The sequence below is a fragment of the Populus nigra genome, chromosome 7 (assembly GCF_951802175.1).
Source record: "Populus nigra chromosome 7, ddPopNigr1.1, whole genome shotgun sequence".
NCBI classification, from domain to species: Eukaryota; Viridiplantae; Streptophyta; class Magnoliopsida; order Malpighiales; family Salicaceae; genus Populus; species Populus nigra.
Genome location: NC_084858.1, coordinates 10,908,792 through 10,931,775, shown reverse-complemented (window position 1 = coordinate 10,931,775; position 22,984 = coordinate 10,908,792). Strand labels below are relative to the sequence as shown.

At 33.7% G+C, this 22,984-nt stretch overlaps 1 protein-coding gene and 1 pseudogene across 2 annotated transcripts; one reads left to right on the top strand and one right to left on the bottom strand.

Annotated features, from left to right (window-relative positions):
* The window catches only part of LOC133700048 (probable galactinol--sucrose galactosyltransferase 6), a 56,420-nt pseudogene that overhangs the window by 20,833 nt on the left and 12,603 nt on the right, over positions 1 to 22,984 (top strand).
* LOC133699879 (zinc finger BED domain-containing protein DAYSLEEPER-like) lies at positions 48 to 5,334 on the bottom strand. 2 transcript variants are annotated; one of them, XM_062123384.1, is made up of 4 exons: positions 4,816 to 5,334; positions 4,291 to 4,377; positions 3,873 to 3,959; positions 48 to 2,324 (listed from the first exon to the last, which is right to left on the bottom strand). In XM_062123384.1, the coding sequence occupies exons 1-4, from the start codon at positions 5,041 to 5,043 to the stop codon at positions 183 to 185; spliced, it is 2,544 nt and encodes an 847-aa protein (XP_061979368.1). In that variant the 5' UTR covers positions 5,044 to 5,334; the 3' UTR covers positions 48 to 182. The 2 variants fall into 2 exon arrangements, with proteins under 2 accessions (XP_061979368.1, XP_061979369.1); XM_062123385.1 differs by lacking the exon at positions 4,291 to 4,377.

The following is a 22,984-nucleotide window of genomic DNA, read 5'->3' as shown; positions in this document are numbered from 1 at the left end:
TTGACAATAAATAATTGCTAAGCCACAGCAAACAAACTACAAGGAACTCATAAAATCAGAAAAGCTACTGTAAAAACTGAAGTTCTCGTGTTCAAGCAATCTAGATCAAAATCTAGCCTAATGTAAAAGTAGAAGATTATAATCGAGACTAACAAGGAACCTATAGTCAGAGACACTGAGCACTAAGATCTAAGATCCTCTACTTTCACAAGAGCATTAGAAACTTCTGTAGCAGATCTGTACTGAAGCCAGTCCTTTGCACATACAAGGGCTTCCACGGTTTCAGGTCTCAAAGAACTCCGATACTCATCCAGCTCTTTGATCTCGGTATCAAATACAGAGTCAGGATCAGCAGTAGACACCTGCATGGTCAATATATCACGAGCCATTTTTGAAAGAACTGGATACTGGAGCTTGTTCTCTTCCCACCATTTCAGTACATCCATCTCTTGGAAGCGAGGCAACAAAGACTCTTCTAAATACTGCTCCAGCTCCGACTTCTTATTTTGACTAGTAGTCTCCACATACGCATCAAAATCTGTGAGCTCATTGTATGAAATTTCTTCAGTCTTCATGTTCTCAAAATTTCCATCTTCAGCATGAGCTGGCGTAAGAGGGAGAGGAAGCGCCGCATATTCGAGAAAAAGCTCACGGAGAGCATCATCAACAATCTTAATGTATGTGCTAGCTTCTTTACCATAGAATTTCACAAAACTGAACTCGATCAACTTCATCCTAAACCGAGGATCCAAGACTACAGCAATTGCCAAAGCTAGGATGCACTCCTTCAAATATTTGTCTATCTTTTCTTGCATTATTTCAGCAAGACTGATGACAAAGGGATCCCCATGACTTGTAATAGAATGATACAGCTCATGCATCTTCCAGACTTCGTGGAAGAATGTCTTCTGGTTTGGGTTAGTTCTAGAGGCAAGGAAGTTGGCTGCATCAAAAAGAGGTTTCAAGTACGTGCATAGAATGTCAACCTGCTTCCAGTCTTCCATGGATGGAGCCTCTTTGTAATCAGGATCGGAAGTATCTAGGCAAGAAAATACTTCCTTCAACTCTGAAGCAGCCACCAGCATCTGATACGTTGTGTTCCATTGAGCTTGGTTGTCAAGAGATAGGTCTTTTTCACTGGGGACTTGAAGCTGTTCCTTGAGCTCAAGGAACTTTTGCTCATGAAATTCTGAGGTCTTCACATACTTTACACTGTAACGGACTTTCTTAATGATCTCTCGCCCTGCCCATAGCACTTCTTTTGCAAAGTTGCTTAAAGTACGAGCACTGCAGTTCCCAAGGATTAACTGACCGTTGATGATAAGGGGATTTTTTACAGAGAGTAGAGATCTGAGGTTTTGAAGCCCAGGTTCACCCACTGGCTGATTGAAAGTGATAGAAAATAGCTTGCCTTCCAAACTCCAATCAGATAGGCAAGTAGCAACAGCATGGCTAAGAGCTGCATCTGAGTTAGGGTTCGGTTCCATCACAACATTGAGAATCCGCCTCTGTGGCTTCCAATAACCATCAATGAAGTGTCCTGTTATAAACACATAACCTAAGCTTTGGCTAGATGTCCATACATCCAATGTAAGGCAAACACGTCCGGGCAAACCCTCAATGAACTTCATAACATTTTGCTTTTCCCTCAAGTAACTTGAGACACAATCTCCTTGGACAATATTAAAGCTCACCATGTCAAATCTGGGTTCAAGACTCTTGAGAAAAGTTACAAATCCAGAATGTTCAACCATGTGAAGAGGGTAATCATGGATAATCATCATTCTGGCAATTTCAGGGCGGCAACGATCTGAATCAAATGAAATGTAGGCTGAGCTATGGGATCTGTAGTGACGTCTTGGTGGATCAGACATACTGCCATTTCCATTGATCCCTGGCGCACCAGGTGTTTGTTGATTCCCCTGATTGCGTAGTAGTGCTAGACAAGTTCCCTTGGCAATGTGACGTTTAAGATGGCTGGTACCAGCTACTTTTGAACCTGTGCTGTATGCAAAGCTTTGCTTGCACTGCTTACAGAATGCCCTTCTACTATCAGCACTTACAGTTTCTATGGTGAAGTGTTCCCAAACCATGGACTTCCTTTTCCTCCTCTTGTTAGGCTGTGTTTCAGGAGCAGGCATAGAATGATTTTTTTCTTCAAATGTTTCCATCTGGTATTCTGGAGTAGTAATCAGCTGATTATTCTCTTCAAGGGTTGCCAGCTGGTATTCTGGAGTAGTAATCAAGTGATTCTTGTCTTCAAGGGTTGCCATCTGGTTTTCTGGAGGTGTCATCAGCTGATTATTCTCTTCAAGTGTTGCAATCTGGTTAAAGAAAAAAGAATTCCTACTTTATACAGCAAAATGAAACGTGACTGCACATTTATTATAAGATTTGAACACGGCATAAAATACTGATTTCAATGTGGTGATATCACAAATGGATTTCATGCAGGAAGCACGGACAATTTAAATTGCAAGGAGATATACTCATACAGAATATTTTCAACATGCTATGCAGACAACCACTGATACGAATGAACGGAGGCAAACAAACTAGAGAGAGATCAATTTTGGGCTTGGAAGCAAACCCAAAACCCTAATTGGACCTAAAAGGGAAACACTTTGTTTAAGGATTCGAAACTTTTAAGGAGATAGGCAAGCATGATAGTTTTTTTTTTTTTTTCTTATGAGTATATATATATGGACTTTAGCCTTTAGGATACATGGTTGATGTTAAATACTATACTAGAATTAAAATTATTGTGACTCGGCCCACCGTCCCTTCAATTGGTACGTGTGACTTTAGGACTTTTTCTTCTTTCAGAAACGGGCATTTAGCCCACATTTGACCCCCCCCCCCCCCTTTTTTATTATCATTGTGATTCTTTTCACAATATGGTAAACCCTAAAAATAACAAAGCAAAATTCTAAATAAATAAAATATTGAGGGGTGAAATTGAATAAAAAAAAGTATCCAAAACAAAAGAAATAACAATTAAAAGAATGTAGATTAAATTTGATAGAAAAAAAATTGAAATTGAATATTAAGGGACTAAGAAGAGGGAGGTATCAAAAAATGAAATGGGTCGGAATGGATTTCTTTTAGTATCATACCAGCTCACAGAAAATTCCAAACACAGCATAGTAGGGAAAACATCCAGGTGGTACATTGTTAATAGATTGAAACAGATACCTAAATGGGTATTATGAGATGGTAATTCATTCCCAAAATAATCTATTTATACATTGATGCAAACATGATTAGGATTCAAGTAAGCAATTCCAGGATCATTTTCAATGGCATAACAATACAATCTAGTAAATACATTGCTGAGTTAACAGCTTCCCAACTTACATATGGCAGGATAGAAGACCAAATCTAGCTCAAGAAATCAACAGAAACAAACAATGACAGTATGATACTAATACAAGACTGAAATGACAGACCAAATTACTCCATTGAATTTCAATACAATAAAATATGCACACGTAAATTATCAAAGAAATAACTATCATATAAAACTATCCAATGCCCACAACTCCAAGTGTGTCTCAGAGATGACCTCTGCAATGCTGAACACTTGTGGAATTATACCCGTGATTGCTACTGTGAAAGCAGGAGCAGATTCTTATGACTGTACATCGCATCCTTTCACAATGAACTAAATGTATAGACTGCATCACAACTAGAAATCTCTTGCTCTCAAAATCTAACATGTAAAATTCAATTCAGCAACATAATTTTTCCCTTCGAAATCACTATCCTCTGATAATTAAAGAACAAACCCATCTTCACACAGAGCCAAAACCAAACTAATAGCACTGCCTCCCTCCAGCCAATATTACAAAAACATAACAAAAATAACATACCTCAATGTTATTAAGCACTTCAAGCAACTTCTTTGGATCTGGATAACCATCTCTACTATACTCCGCAATAGCAATATCATGAAGCACCTAATAAAGCATAACCCAGAGATTACAAACTTAAGTGGAACGAGAAAAAACGAAAAGAAGAGAAAATTCTCACATCAATTACATATTCCAAATACCCTAATACATTGCATAACTTCAGCATTCGCGTGCCTGCCTAGATACTGTCCTTACATATTCCAAATACCCTAATGCATTGCATATAAAATTCAATTCAGCAACATAATTTTTCCCTTCAAAATCACTATCCTCTGATAATTAAAGAACAAACCCATCTTCACACAGAGCCAAAACCAAACTAATAGCACTGCCTCCCTCCAGCCAATATTACAAAAACATAACAAAAATAACATACCTCAATGTTATTAAGCACTTCAAGCAACTTCTTTGGATCTGGATAACCATCTCTACTATACTCCGCAATAGCAATATTACGAAGTACCTAATAAAGCATAACCCAGAGATTACAAACTTAAAAGGAACGAGAAAAAACGAAAAGAAGAGAAAATTCTCACATCAATTACATATTCCAAATACCCTAATACATTGCATAACTTCAGCATTCGCGTGCCCGCCTAGATACTGTCCTTAAATTTGAACTAACTAAATAAAGTGCAAAATTAAGCTTTTCAAGTTAATTAACTAACTTAATCTAAAAAAATACTAAGAAATAAAAAGTAGCAACTAAATTAAGTGAATGAATAATTAACTAACTTAATCTAAAATTCATTAAAATTAAAAGGCAGCAACTCAATTAAGTGAGTTAAATCACAAAATTAACAGTCCATTACAACATTTTACTCGAAGTTAACTTAATTTCTAATCAAATAAAATCCGACAAAAAAAATAAGTGACTTTATATTATTTGTGTAATTATCACCTTTGGATCGTCTTCCTTTTTCTGCTTTAGCTGATACAAAACCTCGAGGCACTCATTGAAACGGCGAGAGTTAAAGTGTAACCATGCGTCTTTGGCAAGCGTGGCAGTGACGGAAAGGATAGGATCCTCTTCTCCTCCTCCGACGCCGGTGGTGGTGACGCCGGTGGTGGTGCCGCTGCCGCCGCTCGACGAGACGTCTCGGTTCGATGTCGAATCTCGTGCGTCCATGATCAGATCCAAAAAAAACCTAACGGTCACGATTTGCGTCTTTTTTTTGGTTTATTTGAACTCTCGCTATCTAATCCTAATCTATCAATGTGTATTGTGACTGAACCGTATGGAAATGTAAAAACCCCTAACTTATGGAAATTGAGATTTAAAAAAAAAAAAAAACAAAAGAGGAAGTTTTTTTAAGTTTTTGGGAGTGTTGAAAATACAGAAAGAGCCTAGGGTTTTTGGGATTTTGCAGAGAAGGACAGTTAGCGAAGAGGGAGAGAACTCAAATGTGAGATAAGGATAGAAAGAGGAAAGTACTTAATTTTTATTTTTATTTTTTTTAGATTGAGGTTAGAAAAGGGGTTTGAGAGAGAGTTTGGTAGTGTGGTAGTGATTATTTTTCAAATAATATTTTGCATTTAAAATGCATGCTAATGATTTTTTTATTTTTAAAAAATTATTTTTGACATCAGCATATCAAAACGATTCAAAACATACAAAACATATTAAATTTTAGCAAAAAAATTGAATTTTTTTAGAACACGATTTGCACCGCATTCCTAAACACATTCTAAAAGAGTTTTAATTGGGTATTTTAGTGGAGTAAGTGTGGAAGCATGATTGATTTTATTTTTTATTTTGTGTTTTTTATTTTACTTACAAGCTTTGAATTTTTCAATAATAATAATAATAAATTTGTTAACAAACAACGAGTTAATATGAAAATATAAAGTTTTATGAATTGAAGAATATATTTTCTTGAAAAACATGGTAAACTAAGAGAATATTAAGTTATAGGAGACTTAGTGAAATTAACCTTATTTTTTAAATATTTTTTTCTCTGTCTTAATTTCTTTTTTTCTTATTTTTTTCGCTTCTCTTGTAAAAACTCAAGTAGGAAAATCCAAAAAAAAGAGTCTTTCACTTTTCTTGCTAATTTAACAACCTTGATTATAATGAATTTTTTTGAGAATTATGAGATTGATATGAAAGGCTTTAAACTATATTCATTAAAGTTGAACATTTTAGAATCTATAAGGATTAAAATAAAGTTTACCATTTTTTGTAAATAACTATTTAATAAGGAATGAGGTATGGGTAAGATTGGCTTCATGGTATGGGCTATTTTAGGGTTGGATTAGACTAGTTTTTTGAGGTATGGTTCAAACTTCAAAGGCATATAAACTTTTAATGGGCAAGAGAGAGAGTAATTGATGATTTTAGTAGGGCATGTTCTTCCAACTTTAGACTAGTACTGTTATTTTGAGATTGTTTTCAAAAGAAGTAAAAGTCTTAATAATTTGTTGAGGGAAATTTATCATGTGTGCTAATCTTTGGGAAATTTGTCATGTGTGCTAATCTTTTATATCATATGCTATTGTAGTTTTCTTGGCAAATGAGAAACAAGGGGAAGCAATTTTGCATATCCAAAAACAAACTATGTTTTTGTGCGTATTTAGTATTTAATATTTTAGTGCGAAGTGTTTTTTACTTGAAAGCACTAAAAAATACAAATTTAATGTTTTTTAAGTTAAATATTTTAAACGTAATTCCAAATCCAAAAATAAAAGTGTCCAAATAACAAAATTCAAGATTTGATGTGGTTTTGAAAACGACAGAATTTGCAATGAAAAAGATGGAGCTGCTTAATTTGGAGATTCCATGCTTGCATTTAGGGTAGGAAAAAAATATTAAACATCAAGAAAAAAAATTACATGAAACTTTAGACTAGCATTGTTATTTTGAGACTGTTTTCAAAAGAAGTAAAAGTCCTAATAATTTGTTGAGGGGAATTTGTCACATGTGCTAATCTTTTATATCATATGCTATTGTAGTTTTCTTGGCTGATGAGAAAAGAGAGGAAGCAATTTTGCATATCCAAAAACAAACTATGTTTTTGTGCGTATTTAGTATTTAGTATTTTAATGCGAAGTGTTTTTTACTTGAAAGCACTAAAAAAATACAAATTTAATGTTTTTTCAAGTTAAATATTTTAAACGTAATTCCAAATCCAAAAAAAAAGGTGTTGAAATAGCAAAATTCAAGATTTGATGTGGTTTTGAAAACGACAGAATTTGCAATGAAAAAGATGGAGCTACTTAATTTGGAGATTCCATGCTCGCATTTAGGGTAGGAAAAAAATATTGAACATCAAGAAAAAAAATTACATGAATTGTTGAATTGAAAGTTGTCAAAAATATTTTTTTAACATGACACAGAATATACAATATAAACTCGAATAGTAAAATTGTAGGTAAAATATTTTAACTAATTATATATTGATAATTTCAGTCAAGTAATAAATAATAATATAGCATAATTAAAATAAAACGTTAAATAAACAATATAGAAGTCCTAACACCTTAAAACACATAGTTCAAATAAAAATTCATACATAGTTTAAATAACTTAAAAATACAATACAATTGTGTCCATAAAATTTCATTAACTAAAAATTAACAAACTTAAAACATGTAAAAACAACTAATCTAATGAATATCTCTCTTTTAGATGAGATTTTAAATACCAATGCAACTACATCACAATCTAAGTAAAGAAACTCACCTTAACTCCCCTACTCTTTTTAATATACTATGACACAATGACAATTCTATTGGGTGTTGCTTGTGCTTTAGCAAAGATGACTTCAACTTTATCTGAGCTATAATAGCTAGTATGACTGTATGAGTGAAAAAAAAATAACATTGTTGCTCTCTATTTGGCTACCCATTCTAACACTATGAACAATACTCGTTATATAAAGCGAGTATTGTAGCACTCTTCGGTTGGTAGCGAGAAAGAAGGTGATCGCTGGAAAGGAAAGAGTGGAGGATGGGGTTGTGCTTCTAGTTTTTGTTTATGTTGCTGCTCAGTCTATGGTGGTGGTTGAAATGTTATGGTGTTGCGTGGGATGAGTTTGAGCTATTTTTTTTAATGATTTTTTTTAAAATTATCTTTGTCGATTTTATTTTTTTAATATTGAGTTGGTTGAGAATTTAGCTTTGTAGTTTTTTTTCTTTAAAACACTGTGGATTGCTACAGTGTTTCCCTACATGGTTTTTTTTTTGCTTTTTTTTTATTTTTTTTATGATTTTTTCCAAAATTGTCTTTGTTGATTTTATTTTTTTTATATTGAGTTGGTTGAGAATTTAACATTGTAGTTTTTTTTTCCTTTCAAACACTGTGGATTGCTGACATAACCAAAAGATTGATGTCTTCTTCCAAGTGTAAGAGTGTCGAAGTAATAAATAACCCAACAAGACCGAGGTTGAACCATAGGGAGGTTAACTATATAAATTATAAATAATGATGATGGTGGTAGTGGTGATGATTAGTTAAAGAGGACTTTGAGATGTAAGATTAATGTGAAGATTAAACAATGATAAAAACAGTTGTCAATGTTAGAGGATCCACTAATGATATTTCAAATAAGTATAATATAAACTTTTTTTATTACTCAACTAGAAACCACACACAAAGGAGGTTCCAATCGGATGATTTGTCATTAATAGCTCATTATAAATTATTAACATGATCATATTAATTATCTTATTTAATAACACCGAACTTTTAAATACTGTCAAGAATTCATGATGCTAACTTATGTTAATAACAAATCAAATTCCTTTCATAGCACAGGTGTAGGTTATACCATACGGTTGGCTATAAAAGTGTCAAGCATTTGTTGTACCAAGTGTCATACAATACAAATTTAGATTAATTATTTAACAAGCAATGTATTAAGAATTAATAAGATAAAAATAATAAGACATGTTAATAGTAGGTTGTTTAAGATATAATCATTGAAGTTCATATTGAGTTTATATTATACTTATCCTAACACCATTAGTGAAACCTTTTCACCTTGACAATAATAAACTTAGCTAAACATATTGAAGAAGAGAAAAACATAGATAAACAAGAGGAGAACATGATTATATAAGTATAGTAAAGAAAATGAAAGGCATAAACAAGATATTAATGAAACTATCACATGAAATAAAACTAGAACATTAAAACTACAAAGAAAGAAAGCAAGGAAATGATCTTGATATAAAAACCATGATGCCTAAATGCATGACAAATGCCTCCTTTTATAGGCCAAAATTTGGTACTATTGATTTGATGACTAATTGTTGAGTAGGTGGCCACATCTTGACTTGGTGACATTCTTTATCTTCTTGTCTGAACAAAACGGCATTGCTAACATCAGAATTTAAACAAATTGTCCCATGAAAGTTCTAAGAATTGTCTCAGCTTTTCAACATAAAAAATATCAGTGCATTTGGACTTCTAGAACTTGAGATATGGGCTAAACACTGAACAATGTTTGGGTTACAGGACAGATTCAGACTTCTCTTTTGATGCTAAGATTTGGACTTCCAAACAGCATAATTGAGTCTTGGACTGTCCTAAATCTTTTAGGCCTATGTCTTAGCTTTCTAGCCATATAAACCAAACTAAAATCTAAGATCTACAACTTCAGATATGACCCAATGACTGAACAGTGTTCTAGTTTGGATTGAACCAGCATCTCTTTTCTACGTTTAGCCCTCTCCTTGTTTTCTCAATTTCAGTAGTTAAACTCATGAATCAATCCCTTCATTTATATGATAGGCCTGCATTTAAGATGAATATTTACCATAAATTAAAGGTATCTTATAGTATGAGACATGATATTATAAAACATGCTCTAGTTAATGAGTTATTGATACTTTAAGTGCAAAATGATGATATAAAACCTTGATAAAAATGCATTTTTAAGTACGAATCACACCCCCCAACAAGCTTATTACTAGTCCCTAGTAATTAAAGCGTTAAAATAGAAAAACAATTTGCAAGTTCCACAAAGCAAGGCATTCATCATTCAATTTCCATTAATTTATCCTGATAAACAAACTCTCATTAAATTTATATATTTGCTCAATACCTCTAAAACAAAATATTAATAAACCTTCCTTTTTATGTGCTCAATGTATGAAAACATAGATGATGGGGCTCTTATGGAAAGAAAATAATATTCTGTTCACAATGTTCAGTCCATTCAAAAATATTTTCCTTTGATAGAAGGTTACTCAAGGGCTTAGATATTACACTAAAATCTTTGATGAACATTCTATAAAAACCACCATGTCCTAAGAATGATCTAATATCTTTAATAAATTTTGGTGTTAGCAAGTTAGCAATTAACTCAATTTTAGATTTGTCAACCTCAATTCCTTTCGATGAAATAATGTGATCGCGATGTCGCAACAAATTTTGGCGCCGTTGCAGGGGAAGTAATTTTAGTTGATTCTTATGCTATTATTTCTATTTGCAATTATTGTTATTTATTTTTTTGAAAAAAAAAGAGAAACAAAATTTTTCCTTGCTACGGTACTGTTCAAAACAGATTTTTTGGTGAAATTAGTTATCGACTTTTTGTTTCCTAAAAGGAAACGACATTCTAAACAGGACTTGTGGTATGCCACTAGCCCCACCCTATCGAGACCAAATTCCTTTGTTTTCTAGGGTTTTTAGGCAGTTTTATTTTTCTAGCATAGGATTTTTGTACAATTTGCATTATTTTCGATCTCTTGTGTGGTTGGTTTTTTTTTAGTTTTCTTAACGATTTATGATTGTAACCCGTTCTACTAACCAGATTCAAGTGCAGGTGGATCTCGAAATAGAAAACACTTTACGTAGGTTATGAAAGGAACCTCACATCAACACCATGACTGTTGAACGACAATAAACACTCAAGGAGCTTGCTGCTCCTAACGTGGAAAATCAATCATTGTGCATTAACATCGACAATAATGTAAACTTTGAGCTCAAATTTGATTTTATACATTTGCTACCAACATTCAATGGTCTTGCAGGTGAAGATCCCCATACTCATCTCAAGGAGTTCCATATGGTTTGCGTTGGCATGAAACCAAATGGAGTTGATGAAGAACAGGTTAAGTTGAAAGCTTTCCCTTTCTCTTTAAAAGGGGCAGCAAATGCATGGTTTTTCTCTATTCTCCTAGGTTCCATTGGAACTTGACATGCCATGAAGAAGATTTTCCTTGAAAAGTATTTCCCGGCATCTTGAGTTGCCAACATAAGGAAAGAAATATGTGGGATTCGACAATCGGAGAGACATTTTCCAAGTATTGGGAAAGATTTGAGCAACTGTGCATTCAATGCCCTCATCATCAAATACCTGATCAACTGTTCATTCAATATTTCTATGAAGGATTCATGCCTCTGACCATCGTATCATTGATGCTGCAAGTGGAGGGGCATTGATAGATAAGACACCCGAGGTTGCATGCTAATTGATCTCAAACATGACAGCCAACTCGAAACAATTTGGCACGCGTGGAGACTTCGCAAACAAACGAGTAAATGAGGTAAGTATTTCTAACCTTGAAAATAAAGTTAATGATCTTACTTCTCTTATGCGTTTTTTGGCTTGTGGAAATGTAGAGCAGGTAAAAGTTTATAGCATATGTTTTTTATAAGGATATACCTCAGATATGTGCCCAACAATGCAAGAAGATTACATTGAACAGGTTCATGCAGTTGATGGAGGATTCAACGGACAACCCTAGTGTAAACATGATCCTTTTTCCAACATGTACAATCCCGGATGGAGAGATCATCCAAACTTATGTTATGGGATCCCACCTCAACAAGGCAATCAAGGCCGACAGTTCCATCCCCATGGGTTTCAATCCCAACAGAATTATCAAGCAAGACAACCCCCTCCATTCACAAACTCCAATGTTATGGGGTCATCATCCAGTGATGATCTTCGTGAGATGATAAAAACTTTGGCTTCTAACACTGTGACCTTGCAACAAAATGTCATGACTCTAAGTTATTATTGTAGACAATCTATTGCTAAGTTTGATATCAAAACTAGAGTTGTGATATATGAACTTGTGAAGCTACTAAGTTTAATAATTATGGCGGATCTACGTTATTAATCTTAGGGAGAACATTAAATCAAATAAAACATAAACTATGGACTTTTCTTGATTAATCAACTTATCTAGTTCTTAAGGCTGCCATTGAATTAAATTATTAATGCGAACACTATGGTTATTTGATGGTTAGGGTTAGTTATACGACAGATCTGTTAACTAACCAATGTTAAAAAGAGATAAATATTAAGCATATAAAATTAAAGTTTCGTTTCCATGATCAGTTTTGATTTCTATAAGTGGATGTGTGCTTGCGACCAAGGTTTGTTCTCTTGATAATTTTTTGATTTTATTTAATTTCGCTTGATAGTTTTCTATTTTCTTTTGCTTTAGCCTAGATAACATCCAAACCCCCCCAAATTGCATATCATCTAGCATAAAAATCTGACTTGAACCTTCCTCGTGGGATCGACCCCTTGCTTGCTCTATATTATCTTGTGTGTTGTGTTTAAAGCTAGGGTAATGAATTTGTGCGGCCGCGACATCGCAACATTGACCACTCTTTTTCAATTCTAGTGCCTCGACTTTTCTAGCTAAAGATGCAAACATGGCTTGGAGGTTATGATCTTCCCTAAGGTTGTACATTCCTCCACTAGATGTATGCGGTTGAGTTTTATTTGGTGCCTCATAAGTGCCTATAGTGTCCTAATTTTGAGCATTTTCAGCTAGCAAGTCTAGGTACTCCATTGCTTCATTAGGGTCTTAATCTTCAAAAGTTCCATTGCACATCAATTCCACCATTTGTCTATCTTTAGGTGTTAACCTTTCATAAAAATGTAAAACCAATCTCTATGTTTCAAAACCATGATGAGGGCTGACACGACCAAAAGATTGATGTCTTTTCCCAAGTGTAGGAGCGTCGATGTAATAAATAACCCAACAAGACTGAGGTCGAACCACAAGAAGGTTAACTATATAAATTATAAATAACAACAACAACAACAACGATAACAATAACAACAACAACAACAACAATAATAACAAGAAGAAGAAGAGAGCTTTGTGATGTGATATTGTTATAAGGATTAAACAAAGATAAAAACAATTATCAAGATTAGAGAATCCACTAATGATATTTCAAACAAGTATTGTATACACTGTTATTATTCAACTGGAAACCATACACAAAGGAGGTTCCAATCAGATTATAAACTGTTAACATGATTGCATTAGTTATCTCATTCGAATAATGCTAATACTTGTAAATGTTATCAGGCATTCATGATTACAACTTATGTTAACAACAAATCAAGTTCCTTTCATAGCACAGATGTCGGTTATACTATAGGGTTTGGGCTATGAAAGTGCCACGTATTTGTTGTACAAAGGATTATACAACATAAATCTAGATTAATCATTTAACAAGTAAAGTATTAAAAGTAAACAAGATAACAAATATAAAACATGTTACTATGAAACATTAAAGTTCATGTTGAGTTTAACACTATACTTATTCTTACACCATTAGTGTAACCTTTTTACCTTGACATGATAAACTTAACTAAACATAATGAAGAAGAGAAACATAAATAAACAAGATAAGAACATAAATAAGATATAAGTTAACTAAGTAAAGGAAAGGAAATGAAAAGCACAAACAAGAGATTAATATAAACAAAACTTAAACATTATAAAAATATAAAGAGAGAGCAAGAACATGATCTTGATCTGAAAACCAAGATGCCTAAATAGGTGGCAAATGCCTCCTTTTATAGGCCAAAATTTAGAACTATTGATTTGATGACTAATTATTGAGTGGGTGGCCACATCTTGACATGGTGACAATCCTTATCTTCTTATCTAAACTAAACGTCATTGCTAACATCATAATTTGAACCGATTGTCTCATGAAAGTTCTAGGAAATTGTCTCAGCTTTCCAACAAAAAAGGAATCAGTGCATTTGGACTTCTAGAACTTGAGATATGGGCTGAACACTAAACAATATCTAGGCTGTAGGACATATTCCGACTTCTCCGTTGTTGCTACAATTTGGACTTGAAAACGGCCTTTTTAAATCTTGGACTCCACATGAAAGTTTTAGGCCTATGTCTTAGCTTTCCATCCATATAAATCACACCTAAATCCAAGATCTACAGCTCCAAATATGACCCGATGACCGAACAATGTTCTAGTTTAAACTAAACCAACATCTTTTTTCTAAGCTTGGCCCTCTCTTTGTCCTTTGAATTTCAGTACTTAAACTCATCAATTAATTGTTTCATTTATGTGATAGGGCTGCATTTAAGATGAACATTTACCATAAATTAAAGGTATCTTATGGTATCAAACTTGTTATTATAAAACATGCTTTAGTTAAGGAGTTATTAATACTTCAAGTGCAAAATGATGATATAAAACCTTGATAAAAATAAACTTTTAAGTACTAATCACACCCCCCCTTATTACTAGTCCTTAGTAATCAAAGTGTTAAAATAGAAAAACAATTTGCAAGTTCCACAAAGCAAGGCATTTATCATTCAATTTCCATTAATTTATCCAGATAAACAAACTCTCATTAAATTTATATATATGCTCAATACCTCTTAAACAAAATAGTAATTAACCTTTCTTTTTATGTGCTCAATGTATGAAAACATAGATGATGAGGCTTTTATAGGAAGGAAACAATATTATGTTCTAATGTTTAAGGTTAACTTCCTTGGGTTGGGATTACTATCTTTTTTTTTTCTTTTTTTTTCTCTTTTTAATATATATACATATAACTTAAAACACAATGCATCTTTAACCCATATAATGAGCTTTCGGTTAATGACTCCCAGACCAGTTGGTTAAGACATTAGGTGTTGAGAAACTCCTACGAGCTTAGTAACTCGGGTTGTAGATACTGATACGTAGATAGTGTAATGTTTGATTCCCTTAAGCTTTTCTCCTTAACCCATGTAACAAGCTTTGGACCAATAGCTCCCAAATCAGTTGACTTTAGGGTATTAGGTGTTAAAACATCCTTTCGGGCTTAATTGCTTAGGTTAGGGAGGCCACAAAACCAAACTTATCTACGTTTTTATTATCATCAATATAATCAATTTGTTTGTGTTTTTTTTTTTGCAAATTATATACTATCCCTTTCCCTTAGTTGTTACCTTTAACAAATGAACATAAATAATGTAATATCCAATATGCAATCTACAATCATATGTTAGAGTGTGTGTGTGAAAATGAAGGTTTAAGAATACTTGTTAAATGAGTATATGAGCAGAATCAAGTGATAATACTACGAGAGTTTGTAAACCTGAATATTTCAAGAAGTATTCTAATAGACCTTGATAAGAATATTTACTAAGATGCGTCTCAAGAGTCAATAAAATTCCTCCTTACTCTACCATCCTAATAATAGTTTTGTCAAATGGTTTTAATAATAGCAAAAACTGTTAGAAGTTAGTTTTTTTATGTCAACTACTACCCTCTCTCCCCCAACTAGAACGAGACATTGTCCTCAATGTCCTAAGGTAGAAAGATAGAGTATAGAAGACATCACCTAAAACAGCAAACACTGACAAACTTGAAATAAACTTAAACAAATATAAGAAATAATAAAACAAAACAAAATGCTATTAATAAAACCAAAGGACACAAGGTTTCACAAACGAAGGCTCAAATCCAATCTAAGCTTTTTACGGTTTTCCTTAGTTGACCAATTTATACGACTAATAGAGGGATCAATTACAGGGATGAAAGATTGTAGTTGGTCAATCAATTGTTCAGTAGTAACAGCAGAGATTATGATTTTTCGTGCCGAAGATGTTAGAAATTGATGTTCCACAGCTTGATAAAGAAAAGACAACAAATTATCATAAAAACTATTAACATTTAACAGACCTATGAGTTTATGGTGAATATGTAGTTGGGCCTAAGAGAAAATATGAAAGATCTCTTCCAATATACCCAGACCACCTGGTAAAGCAATGAAGGGATCAGCATAAGCTTTATGTTGAAGTTCCACAGGCAAGTGACAAGGTTTTTCATAGACTAATCTATAAGGTGACATACCTAATGATGTTTTATAAGCAGTTTGATAAGCCCAAAGTGCATCATTAAGTCTTAAAGACCTGTCTTTCCTACTAGGGTTTACTGTTTTCTCCAAGATTTGTTTGATCTCCCTATTAGCAAGCTCTACTTGTCCACTTGTCTTAGGGTGATAAGGGGTGGAAACTTTGTGTTTGATTTCATATTTCTTCATTAAAGACTCAAATGACTTGTTGTAGAAATGTGTTCCACCATCACTTATCATGGCTCGAGAGATTCCAAATCGACTCAAAATATTTTCTTTCAAAAACTTTATCACTGTTTTGTGGTTATTGTTTCGACTTGGAATTGCCTTTATCCATTTTGAAACATAATCTACTGCAACTAATATGTACAAGAAACCAAATGATGGAGTGATTAGTACTTAAAAGTGCATTTTTATTAAGGTTCTATATCATCATTTTGCACTTGAAGTATCAATAACTCCTTAACTAAAGCATGTTTTATAATAACATATCTAATAATATAAGATACCTTTAATTCATGGTAAATGTTCATCTTAAATGCAGGCCTATCACATAAATGAAAGAATTGATTGATGAGTTGAAGTATTGAAATTGAAAGGGCAAAGAGATGGCTAAACATAGAAAAAAGATGTTGGTGTAGTCCAAACTGGAACATTGTTCGGTAATCAAGTTATATCTAGAGCTGTAGATCTCGGATTTAGGTCTACTTTATATGGATAGAAAGGTAAGACATAGGCCTACAACTTTCATGCGAAGTCCAAGATTTAACAAGGTTGTTTTCAAGTCCAAATTATAGCAACAACGAAGAAGTTCAAATCTATCCTGCAGCCCAGACACTGTTCAGTGTTCAGCCCATATCTCGAGTTCTAGAAGTCCAAATGATCTCCAATTTTACCCTAGAAAGATGAGACAATTCCATAGAACTTTCATGATTTAAGTTTGTTCAAATTATGATGTTATCAATGACGTTTTAGACAGACAAGAAGATAAGAATTGTCACCAAGTCAAGATGTGGCCACTCACTCATCAATTAGTCAACAAATCAATAGTTTCGAATTTTGGCCTATAAAAAGAGGTATTTGCCATGTATTTAGGCATCTTGGTGTTCAAATCAAGGTCATACTTTTGCTCTCTCTTTTGTATTACTTAAGTTTTGTTTATATTAATCTCTTGTTTATGCCTTTCATTTCCTTTTCTTTACTTAGTTAACTTCTTTCTCATTTATGTACTTATCTTGTTTATTTATGTTTCTTTCCTTCATTATGTCTAGCTAAGTTAATTATGTCAAGGTGAAAAGGGTACACTAATGGTGTAAGAATAAGTATAATATAAACTTAACATGGACCTTAATGTTGGATACTAACATGCTTTGTATTTGTTATCTTGTTCACTTTTAATACTTTGCTTGTTAAATGGTTAATCTAGATTTATGTTGTATAACACTTGGTACAACAAATACTTGGCACTTTCATAGCCCATACTGTATGGTATAATCGACACCTGAGCTCTGAAAGGAACTTGATTTGTTGTTAACATAAGTTATAATCATGAATGCCTGACAACATTTACAAGTATTAGCATTATTCGAATAAGATAACTAATGTAATCATGTTAACAATTTATAATCTGATTGGAACCTCCTTGTGTGTGGTTTGCAATTGAATAATAAGAGTTTATACTATACTTGTTTGAAATACCATTAGTGGATCCTCTAACCTTGACATTTGTTGTTATCATTGTTTAATCCTTACGTTAATCTTCCATCTCAAAGTTCTCATCGACTTCTTCCTCTTCTTCTTCACTATTATTGTTGTTGTTGTTGTTGTTGTTGTTGTTGTTGTTGTTGTTGTTGTTGTTACTTTTGTATTATTGTTATCTATAATTTATACAATTAACCTCCATGTGGTTCGACCCCAGTCTTGCCGGGTTATTTATTATTATCAACTTCTTCTTCTTCATCTTTATTATTATCATTATTAATAGTATTATTGGTATTATTATTATTATTATTACTACTAGTACTAGTACTAGTATTATTATTATTATTATTATTATTATTATTATTATTGTCATTGTTATTGTTGTTACTATTGTTGTTGTATTATTGTTGTTTATAATTTATACAATTAACCTCCATGTAGTTCGACCCCGGTCTTGCCGGGTTATTTATTACTTCGACACTCCTGTACTTGGGAGAAGACATCAATCTTTTGGTCATGTCAAGCTTTTGGCGCCGTTGCCGGGGAGTTAAATTCTTGTACAAATTATAGTATTTATTTTATTTTCTCTTTTCACTTTTCTTGTATCTAACTTTGTTTTTTTTTTTTGTTTTGTTTTCTTCTTCTTTTTATTCTCTTTTTACACGTGCATGAAAGTTTGGTCATGTACATTAAATGGTAGACTTTGTAGGGTACCTCATCAATTTCAGAAAATATGGCCGAAGAAGATAACCAATCGCTTCATAATGAGAATAATGAGAATATCCGGGTTAGAATACTTAGAGACCACATGAATCCCACAAGAACAAGTGCACCCTTATGCATAGTGTTTCCACCTGACGCATCTCATTTTAATTTTAAGCTAGACATTATTCAACATTTACCTTCTTTTCATGGTTTAGATTTAGAAAATCCATACTTGAATTTAAGGGAATTTGAGGAGGTCTGTAACACCTATAATGACTCAAATTGTAGCATGAACACCATTAGGTTAAAGCTTTTTCCTTTTTCATTAAAAGATAAAGCTTTGGCTACAAAATTTGAGACTTGGATCCATTCGTGCATGTGATGAAATGCAACAACAATTTTTAAAGAAGTTTTTTCTGTCCCACAAAACAAACTCTTTCAAAAGACAAATAATCACTTTCACTCAAAAACTAGGAGAAACATTTTACCAATGTTGGGATAGGTATCGAGACTTTCTTAATACTTGCCCTCATCATGGTTTTGAAACATGGAGATTGGTGTCACATTTTTATGAAGGGTTAACTCCTAGAGATAGACAAATGGTTGAATTGATGTGCAATGGAACTTTTGAGGATAAAGACCCTAATGAAGCAATGGAATACCTAGACTTGCTAGCTGAAAATGCGCAAAATTGGGACATTACAGGAACTTATGAGGCACCAAGTAAAACCCAACCTCATACATCTAGTGGAGGTATTTACAACCTTAGGGAAGATCATGACCTCCAAGCCAAGTTTGCATCTTTAGCTAGAAAAGTTGAGGCACTAGAATTAAAAAAGAGTGGTCAACTAAAATCTGTTCAAGACATTGTGTGTCAAATCTATGAAACCAATGAACATTCAACCAATGACTGTCCAACTTTGCCTTCTTTTAAGGAATGTCTCCATGAACAGGCCCATGCTTTAAATAGTTTCTAAAGGCCCAATCATAACCCATACTTGCAAACATATAACCCTGGTTGGAGAAATCACCCAAATTTCAATTGGAAGAGTGATAACAATAATGCACAAACTTCACAGCCACCGTTTCAAGCACACCATAATTTCTAAAATTCTCATGGATATGCACCTCCTTATGCTCCACCTCTTAGAAGAAATCTTGAGGAAACATTGCATGCATTTATGGAAAAGCAAGAGGCAATCAACACTCAACTTGCTCAAAGTATGACAGATTTCAAAGATACTCTTGCAAAATTCACATCTGCTCTCAGTTTTCAAGAGAAAGGTAAATTTCCATCTCAACCACAACAAAATCTCAAGGGGCAATACAATGTGAATGGAAGTAGTTCTGGAAGCCAACACATGGATCAAGCCAAATCAGTCATCACTCTTCGCAGTGGTAAGGTTATTGAAAAACCCATTCTTGAACCTTGTGAGAAAGATGATGAGTCAATCTCTGAGGGTAAGGAAGAGGTTAAATCTGAACATTGCGAAGAAAAGACTGATTCCCCGCCAGCACTTCCATTTTCTCATGCCATGACCAAACAAAGGAAAGTCAATCACAACTCTGAAATCTTTAAAACTTTCAAACAGGTAAGGATCAATATACCTTTGTTGGATGCTATTAAATAGGTTCCTTCTTATGCTAAATTTTTGAAAGATCTGTGCACTGTGAAGAGAAAACTGAATGTGAAAAAGAAAGCCTTTTTAGCCGAACAAGTAAGTGCTATTCTTCAAAACAATAATGCATTGAAATATAAAGACCTTGGTTGTCCTACAATTTCTTGCTTTATTGGAGAACATAAAATTGAAAGAGCCTTACTTGATCTTGGAGCTAGTGTGAATTTACTTCCATATTCAATTTTTCAAAGTCTCAATCTAGGTGAGTTAAAACCAACTTCTGTAACTCTTTTACTTACTGATAGATCTATAAAAGTGCCTAGAGGAATAGTTGAAGATGTGTTAGTACAAGTCGATAAGTTCATTTATCCTGTGGATTTTATTGTCTTGAACACACAACCTGTTGAAGCATGTAATTCATTTCCTATTATTTTAGGACGTCCATTTCTTGCAACTTCTAATGCATTGATTAATTGTAGGAATGGACTGATGAAGCTATCATTTGGGAACATGACATTGGAGATGAATATTTTCAACATTTGTAAGCAACTTGGAGATGATAATGATTTACAAGAAGTGGACTTTACTGAAAAATTAGTTTATGATCAACTTGAATCTACTTTGAGTAAAATTGAGTTGGATGAATCTGAAGATTTGTAAATGATTTATTCTTAAGAAGAAATCATGGATGAAAAAGACACCAAAAATGTTGATGCGAATCTTTTGTCAAGAGTGACAACAGATTCAACATCTGACATCACACCAATCGACGATTACTTTCCTGATGAATCCTTACTTTCTCTTAGTTCATTGTCTTGATTTGCTAAAAATATCAATTTTCTTGCTACAAGAGATTTGCCAACTCACTGGAGTACCGAAGATAAAGGTAAGTTTTTGAACGAAGTGAAGAAATTTTATTGGGATGACCCTTACTTATTCGAATATTGTCCTGATCAAATATTTTGAAGATGCATTCCTGACAATGAGGTAAGTAATGTCATTAAACTTTGTCATTCTGAAGCATGTGGGAGTCATTTCTCGTAAAAAAAACAGCTGTGAAAATCTTGCAAAATTGATTTTATTGGCCCACCATGTTCAAGGACACACATGCATTCTGCAAAACTTGTGAAAATTGTTAAAAAGTTGATACTGGTCAAAAAGTTTTGCTTTATAATTCTCGACTCCATTTATTTCCTAGAAAGCTAAGATCAAGATGGAGCAGTCCTTTTATTGTGAAACATGTGTATCTATATGGGGCCTGTGATATCGAGAATCCAAAGAATGACAATGTTTTCAAGGTAAATGGACATCATTTGAAAGTTTACTTTGACAATTTTTCAGTTGAAAATGACTCTATTGAATTGAGTGATCCTGTATATAAAGAATGATTCTTTTTCTCACATTGTTTTGTGTTTTGTTTTGGTATGAACTTTGTTTTGCTAGTCTCTCTCACCCCGGTCAAATGGTGGATAACGGTACTCTGTGACTTTAGTCGGTTCTTTCAGTTTCCCATAATAACTAATATATGTATATATTTGTGCAATACTTTGCTCTTTCTCCCTTCTTTGACTCTCTTCTCCAATTCTCATTTGAAAATGGACACCACTCTTGAAAAATTAAAAAAGTACTTTCCCGCTCTGCCTCAAAATGCGATTACAAAAATTTACCGTGCTAAGTGTGCAAGATTGAAGTTGTTAATGAATCATGGAATTCTTGAAGATATTCGATGGCTGATTGAAGCAAAGGTCCGATTATCAGGTGAGTCCTCCAATTCTTTCATTTAACACATGCCTGGAACAGGTAAAAGCACTTTTGCAAAGAAATGTCGTGCAAAACGACTGAAAGTCTCGCACAGATGTGCCAGATGGACTTGTAATGTAACATGTCGTTCTTTAGGAATGGTCTCTATAAACCGTGAAGATAAAATACAATTCATTAAGGATGGCCCGTCTAAGGGGTCTTTAGATAATCTTCTATTAACCCTTGAGACGCATCTTAGTGGAGATGTGCATCGTGCTATTCATGATTTATGGCCACAATTCTATAAAGAACATGATCGACTTAGTTTTGGGAATCTAACTATAAAAGACCCTGTTTGCCAGTTTTTAAGAAAACTGGATGGGAAGCCTATCCCTGACCCATAGAGGGCGTTTAAGCCGTTCTTGGACGTAAAACCAAGGGAAGATGTGAGCCATAATCACAACTACCTGTACATACACATACTTTTTCAAAATAAATAAATAAATAAAGAGAGAGAGAGAGAGAAAGAGTGTGTGAGACTCCAGCTGGCCTACATATAGGTGGTATGATTACATCTTCAATTTCTTATCTATAAAATCTTCTCTTCCTTCCCCTCATTTCTACTCATCCCTTACATTAGACAGATATATAAGTGTGTAGAAATGGCAGGTTCCTCAAGTTATCACATAAAAAATATTTGTGTTTTCGGTGGATCCAGTCTTGGAAAGGAAATAGCGTTTTTAGAATCAGCAAATCATCTTGGTCAAGTACTAGGTGAGAGAAAGATTCATTTAGTGTATGGGGGAGGCAGCCTTGGGTTAATGGGGGGGGGGTGTGTGTCAATAACTGCATTTTTAGGAGGAAGTCAAGTTTTGGGGGTCGTCCCCAAAGCTTTAGCAAAAGGGGACATCATTGGGAAAACAATTGGAGAGGAACTACAGGTCTCCACAATGTTTGATCGAATGAATGCAATGTTTAACCATGCTGACGCCTTCATTGCCTTACCAGGTGGTCTAGGCACATTGGAAGAGATCTTTCATAATTTCCTCTTGGGCCCAACTTCACATTCACCATAAACCTATAGGTTTGCTCAATGTTAATGGTTTTTATGATAATTTGTTGTCTTTTCTTGATCAAGCTGTGGAACAGGAATTTCTAACATCTTCGGCACGACAAATCATAATCTCTACTGCTACTGCTGAACAATTGATCGACCAACTACAAT

What these genes read in the sequence shown, in the direction of transcription:
- LOC133699879 (XM_062123384.1), bottom strand. Translation starts at nt 5,043, where the DNA reads ATGGACGCACGAGATTCGACATCGAACCGAGACGTCTCGTCGAGCGGC. An exon ending in AAAAGGAAGACGATCCAAAG is followed by an intron (nt 4,378 to 4,815) that starts GTGATAATTACA and finishes ATGCTTTATTAG; the next exon opens with GTACTTCGTAATATTGCTAT. An exon ending in AAGTGCTTAATAACATTGAG is followed by an intron (nt 2,325 to 3,872) that starts GTATGTTATTTT and finishes TTCTTTAACCAG; the next exon opens with ATTGCAACACTTGAAGAGAA.